This window comes from Homarus americanus, unplaced genomic scaffold (assembly GCF_018991925.1).
Source record: "Homarus americanus isolate GMGI-L3 unplaced genomic scaffold, GMGI_Hamer_2.0 scaffold42657, whole genome shotgun sequence".
Lineage (NCBI taxonomy): Eukaryota > Metazoa > Arthropoda > Malacostraca > Decapoda > Nephropidae > Homarus > Homarus americanus.
Window position 1 is genome coordinate 239768 of NW_024722584.1, and position 7640 is coordinate 247407.

General features: G+C 36.8%; 1 protein-coding gene across 1 annotated transcript; it reads left to right on the top strand.

Annotated features, from left to right (window-relative positions):
• The first annotated feature begins 5061 nt into the window (after positions 1-5061).
• Positions 5062-6756, top strand: LOC121862818 (DNA-directed RNA polymerase II subunit RPB1-like). Its single transcript, XM_042361136.1, has 2 exons — positions 5062-5150; positions 5790-6756. The coding sequence occupies exons 1-2, from the start codon at positions 5148-5150 to the stop codon at positions 6600-6602; spliced, it is 816 nt and encodes a 271-aa protein (XP_042217070.1). The 5' UTR covers positions 5062-5147; the 3' UTR covers positions 6603-6756.
• The last annotated feature ends 884 nt before the right edge of the window (positions 6757-7640 follow it).

Sequence of the window (7640 nt, forward strand, 5' to 3'; positions counted from 1 at the left end):
TCGCACCTGGGGCAATCAACCTCACTTTTCCAATGCTATATTTTTTTTTTAGCCAACGCCCATTGAATAACATGAGTACATACTAGCTACAATAATTCACCCTTTTCAATATCTTAGTTTTTGGTGAACGAATAATTATTGTTTCTGAACTTTTTTAATAAACTATATCATTAGTAATATAGTTGCTTGTTTTGTCTTTATTGTGGTGTTTTAATATTAATTTGTGTCATGTTATTGTTTTCTGAAGGTTTTGGGGTCTCAAATTTTATTGGGTTAAAGGTCAGTTCGTGTCATGGTGCCTCAGATGTTGACCCTCTATCTATCATCGTCTGAATCTGTACCTTGACTGATGATTTTTGTGTCGTTAAGTTATTTTTATTATTATTACGTTGATAATTTTTATTGCTATGGTTATTTTTTATATTATTATTAGTGTTGTCATTACCATTATTATTATTATTATTATTATTATTATTATTATTATTATTATTATTATTATTATTATTATTATTATTATTATTATTATTATTATTATTATAGACAACGCTCTTCTTTTGTTTTCATGCTCTATCTGTAAGAATAAAAAAGTTTGACATAACTTACTGTTTTAACACTGATCACTTAATTAGATTTGTGCTTCCCTCAATATAGAGGAATTGATGTTTATGATCTATCAAGGTAAATTTTGTACGTGGCATGATTAAATAATTCAGTACTTGTTTTTCTGGTATATACTCTACTCGAAGCTGTAGATTGGTTTTCTATGTTAGAATTTTCACAGATTTTGTTAATTTTTTTATTCAATTCCTCTGATTAATCTGAAGAAAAATACTATGTCTTTGCGAAGCTATTCCATAAGAGGGAAGATTTATACGTTCAACATATTTATTTAATATTATTTCCTGAGAATTACGATCGATTTATTTTTTCGTTTTTTTCTGGAATTTTGTCAAAGTAATCTATACATAAGTGTCATGACTCGCTGTTTCTCTTATTGTTGGGTAAGTATACCTGGTCGTTCACACACAGCCGAGGTCAGAATTGTTACCTGTAAGGAATAACTCAAAACAGTCCATGACCTTACAAAATTTTCAAGGTCTTGATTACAGTGTCAGTACTCACTCCCTCCTAGATTGTGGGTAAATTTAATACTGCTTTGTCATTAATTTTGAAGAGAGAGAGAGAGAGAGAGAGAGAGAGAGAGAGAGAGAGAGAGAGAGAGAGAGAGAGACTGTGTTTGGGGGCGTCATTATATCGTCTAAAAGCCATAAATACTTCTTCTAATCTATTGTCAACGGATAATTAGTGCTTGTTTTGTGTAGTGTTTACTTAGCTCTCATTGATGTACAGTAGGCAAAAAAAGTATCTGTGCATACTGTGTGAAACAATATGAGACCACGGACGATAGGTATTGGGATATGTGTGTTGTATCCTTATTCTTTATGGTGGTAATTACTTAACCATTTATTTTATTCATATATGTCAATTCACCTCTGTGTTGGATACTGAATGATGGTGGATGAAGACACGCATACCAACCCTCCCGAGTTATTATGAGTTGTTCGTATAATTTCGGAAGTCATTGGACCCACCCTGTCAGATACTTTTTTTTTATCTACTGTGCTTAGTGATTCTCTATGTCATGTGTGGATTTAAATTTTTAGCGTTATAGTTTGTGATTATTGATGTCGTATAATTTGATGGTATCCATGTGCTGTATATAACCGAGTTCCGAAACTGATAACATGCACTGTACTTTACATTAATGCTTCGAAATAACACGATCGCATTGAACGAATGCAAACGCTCGTCTATCTAAGCCTTAGATTCTAAAGCTACAGACATAGAGCGTATATAAAATATCCTGGGGAGAACGACAGTAACACCTGGGTAGGGACAGTATCTGAAGCTCTTCATCTTCTGAAATAGCCGAGCTAAGCAATTCAAATTTAACACCTTCAATACCAACAACTTCCTTTTATTGGGCTTACGAGTTTGTCCTTAACACGGATAACTAAATAAGTAAAATCCAAGTGTGTATCATATAATGTTATTTGATATTGTTGATATAATTTTTCTTACACAATCACGCATGACAATGACTGAGGTATGAAGTAATTTCATATGACCAGGGGAGGCCCAAGGCTCTCATGCTTATGTCTCCAGGGTATAAACAGCCTAAGAGCATTGGACCAGAGCCTGTATATAAGTGAACGTAAGATTGCACAACACACACACACACACACACACACACACACACACACACACACACACACACACACACACCATTTAAGGAAAATTAGCTCATATATAATAACATTTGATCTGTTATAAGAATTCGTATCTTGATACAGGAGTTCCTCACTTTTTAAAAAACACATTGACTCTGTTATTGCGCAGGAATTATTTGTGTTATAATTTTCACTGTATATTTTTTAGTTTGAGATGTTCTTCATTCTCTTAACATAACCAAGATTAATTAGAGTTAGATTAATTTAAACTCGATAAGATTAATTTCGTTTGATTAATAGTCACGATATCCAGTTACACTTTACCGACATCTTATCAATCTCTATAATCGGCCCTATGTACAAATCAATTCAAAGTTTTAAACAACAAAACATCAGAAATATACTGAAATTATCCCTAAAACACATGACATATACAGACATTCTTTCAGGTAACCAATATAGACTTCAAACTCATATTTTCGAATTCCCAAGAAAACCTGAGAAAAGACAAATTTCTCTCACATTGTAGATGGTGACTTTCTCGTCCCCACCGAGACTTAAAAACAGAAAAAAAAAGACACCAGACCTTGTAATGATGGCTAAGATCAAGGTGGATGTAATTAATTCAGTCATGGCACGTTTTATCGCTCGTTCCAGTAAGGTCGGTGTACATTTGATAGCTCACAAATTAGTCATGGTACAGTACTTTTTATAGCTCGTTTTATAAAGATCTGGGTGAATTGAATAGCTCAATAATCAAAGTCTTGTTACATTTAATTGGTCGTTTTATTAAGGTCTTGTTACAATTACTAGCGCAATAATCAGTCATGGTACATTTTGTAGCTTATTTTATTAAAGTCAGCGTACATTTAATGGCTCAATATTCAAAGCCGAGTGAATAAAGCACCCACCTCTTCTAAGGGTCTCTGGTTCGCGCCAAGGATAGCCCAGTCCATCCAGCTGTGAATGGGTACCTACTTTGTAGGTAGTAGGAAGTAGGCAGCTATCAAACAGGGAGGTACTACCGCCTGGGAAGATATTGGAAGCATAATGTGTTGTCTAATGGTAGACCCTGCTGCCATATGTGACCAGGTTGTTGATCTGACTTTCTGCCTCATTTACACACAATTGCAGGGTCTTGTTTCTCTTACTATTGACAACACAACATACATATATCATTTCACACTCTTGATATTTTTTAATATTTGCATTTATTAATGGCTCTTTATTATTATTATTATTATTATTATTATTATTATTATTATTATTATTATTATTATTATTATTATTATTATTATTATTATTATTATTATTATATTTTTGTCCTTCAGGCCTTGATGTGGGTCATTAAAAATGACCTGTGCCCGGGTGGGCTAATGCCTGTAAAAAAAATAAAAATAAATGTGCAAAACATATTTAATGCCTCGTCAATCAAGGTCAGTAACTTTTTTTAGCTCTTATTATTGGTAATGTAGATTTTATTTTTAAATAACTCAGGTGAGGGTAGATGTCACGGCTCAATGGGAAGGTGATTATAATTTTGGAGTTCTTGGTACATAAAGTCAAGATATTTTCTTGCATTTCTATATTAGATAATGATAGATATATTTGCCTCATTACCTATAGTCATGGTAAACGATATGACTCATTTCATATAGTTAGGGTAAACGATATGACTCATTTCATATAGTTAGGGTAAACGATATGACTCACTTCATATAGTTAGGGTAAACGATATGACTCACTTCCTATAGTCATGGTAAACGATATGACTCACTTCATATAGTCATGGTAAATGATATGACTCACTTCCTATAGTCATGGTAAACGATATGACGCACTTCATATCGTCATGGTAAACGATATGACTCACTTCATATAGTTAGGGTAAACGATATGACTCACTTCATATCGTCATGGTAAACGATATGACTCACTTCATATCGTCATGGTAAACGATATGACTCACTTCATATAGTCATGGTAAACGATATGACTCACTTCCTATAGTCATGGTAAACGATATGACTCACTTCATATAGTCATGGTAAACGATATGACTCACTTCCTATAGTCGTGGAAAACGATATGACTCACTTCCTATAGTCATGGTAAACGATATGACTCACTTCCTATAGTCATGGTAAACGATATGACTCAGTGCTCAAGGGCTTGGCAGGATCAACTGTCTAAACAATTATTAATATGACGCGTTTTGTGAGTCACTAGATGTTGTGGTCAAATTTTGTTATATCTCACTGGCTAAAGTAATAGTAGTTTTTAATGTCTCTAACTCTCTCTCTCTCTCTCTCTCTCTCTCTCTCTCTCTCTCTCTCTCTCTCTCTCTCTCTCTCGGGATATAATATTTTACAATCTTGCAATTGCAATAGATTGCTATATATCACTCATCATGTTTATCATAACAATAAGGAGATTAAAAGAAAATGAAGGAATATAGAAGAAAAAATAAGGATGTTAATTTAGCGTATACTAAATTAAATTAGAAGAAACTATATAAAAGTCATCGTAGAATATATTGAAGTAAAGAAGGATATTGGAAACGCATCCTTAAGCTACCTCGTCTATAAACAAAAGGCAAAATCTATAAAATTCTTAGATACAAATCCATTTCCCTCATAGGAATAAACAAAATTATAAAACAATTAAACACAACCACATTACAAAACACAAAACTCCAATTCGTCTTTAATGATTCCCACGAAAACAAGAAAAATTGGGAAACTCAGTTGGATACAAGGGTTCAATTGTAGAGTTCCTATGTCCTCGGTTCTTTCATGGGCGTTGGCTCTTTGAATCAAGCCGAGGTTGGTTTCACCGGGTGGTAAAATAGCTGACTCGTGGGCTATATAAGACGTCAGCGACCCCCACACTACCAACTTGTCTCTCAACCTCAATATGGTAAGCATGTCTGAGTTCTCTGTCTCTTATGAGTTGTAAAAATACCCAACTACAAAAAATTCTAAACGTTTAAACACTTCAAAATGTTTAAAATACGTTAAAGTTTTAAACATGTTGAAAATCTTGACATAGTGAGCTTTTTTTTTTTACAATAGTGGATATCTATGTATATTTAATTTCTATACTTAAATATCTAAATATAAGTAAGATCTAAGTATAGCCAGATTCTAAATGTAGAGTATTTCTAAGGAGATTGAACTTTTAAACAATGTGAACTTACAAGCACATCGAAATTATAATAAAAAATCAGGATGTTTAAGGAATATGTAAAAAATCACAAGATTGTTAGATTTTATGCTTTCCAGTATTCTGAACACAACAGAAGTCTAAAAACATCAAAATTATTACCAATACGATTGTAAACACACTGAAATCTGAGCACAGGACAAGTGTTCTCTCTGAGGTGACATTCTTCAACATTATCTCTCAATATCAGATTGATTTTTTGCCATTAGTTACACATTTCTGTCAATTCTTAACCCAAACAAAAAACCATGGGAGTTGATAGCTAGATGTCCAGATAAACATAATCTTTTTCTCCTATTACCTAACTGTATGTTTATTCTGTTTATGTCACAGAAGCTGCTAGTGTCCGTGGTGGTGGTGGCGTTGATCGTCGGTGGTCAAGCTGACGTCCACTCCTCATCTCATTTCTCCTCAGGTGGAGCCCATCATGGGTCATCATTATCCAGATCTCACGGTGGGGGATTCTCTCGTGGATCCTCATTTACCAGACCTCATGGTGGGGGAGTCTCCCATGGCTCTTCGTTTACCAGACCTCATGGTGGGGGAGTCTCCCATGGCTCTTCATTTACCAGACCTCATGGTGGGGGAGTCTCCCATGGCTCTTCGTTTACCAGACCTCATGGTGGGGGAGTCTCTCACGGCTCAGCCTTGTCCAGATCTCACGTAGGTGGTTCAGTTCATGGCATTTCTGGTGGAAATCATGGGTCGTATACCCCTCCAGCTTATGGTGTGCCTCATGGAAGTTACACCCCACCAGCTTATGGAGGTCACCACCATACTAGCTACACACCTACTTACACTCCCCCGAGGCCAAGCTATGGAGGTCACCACCATACTAGCTACACACCTACTTACACTCCCCCGGGGCCAAGCTATGGAGGTCACCATCATGGAGGATACACACCTACCTACACTCCCCCGAGGCCAAGCTATGGAGGTCACCACCATGGAAGCTACACACCTACTTACACTCCCCCGAGGCCAAGCTATGGAGGTCACCACCATGGAAGCTACACGCCTTATTACACCCCACCAACCTACGGAGGATACACACCCCCTAGCAATACCTATGGTGTACCACATGGAGTCTACAGTGGGTACAGCGGTCCCCATGGTTCAGCTGGAGGCTACGGCTATGGTCATTAAGACACTGATAAAAAACCCACAAACAGGCCAAGACACAGGGCGATCATAACCACCACTGGAAAACATTCTTGTACCTAATCTCTGTAGTGTTAGATATTTATTATATTTATTTTTTGAAATGCATAACTCAAATTTGAATAAAAGATGAATAATTGATACGAATATTAATTAAAACCTACAATAGTGAGAATAACGTTTTTAGTGAAGAATTTCTTATACATCTGTCTAATGTCAATTACCTGAGTACAGCGACTTAACCGACTGAATAATATCTTAATATATTGAGTACGATGACTTAATCCCTTCACGACCATGCACTATTTCTCTCAGTAAGATGCCTAAGCCCTTTGAGTATATTGGACAGCGCCATGAATAAGACGTCGTTGTTTTCAGGGGATTAAGTCATCGTATTCTTGAGGTTAACTATGGAGGACAGACGACCTCACCCCTGTCGCTCACACTGAACGCGACCTACAGGAGATCCTGAACACTTCCGCAGATGTGTATGCACACTTCGGCCTTGAGGTGAATGTATGTAAGACTCATTCTCTTTCAGCCTGACTCTGGTTCAGCCACACCTCCACCATCCGTCCAGCTTAATAGTACTATTCTCTAATGTTACCCACTTTTGGTATCTCGGCTCCCACCTGTCCAGCACCGCGGACATCGATGAAGAAATTCATCATTGGATCAGATGTGCATCTCAAGCCTTTGGCAGACTCCGTACCCGTGTCTTCAGCTGTAGGGAGCTGAAATTATCCACAAAGTTACACGTATATCGAGCAGTGGTCCTCCCCACCCTGCTATACTGTATGGCAGTGAGACATGAGTCACATACAGGAGGCACCTCAAGGCAATTGAAAACTTTCACCAACGTAGTCTATGTTCCATCCTCCGAATTCGCTGGGAAGACAAGACTAAATGCCAGTATACTTGTTGGCACCAACTGTAGAAGCATCGAGGCTACCATTATCGGTGAACAATTTCGCTGGGCTGGCCATGTTGCCGCCTCCCCTCCCGAATTAGATGTAGCCCCCC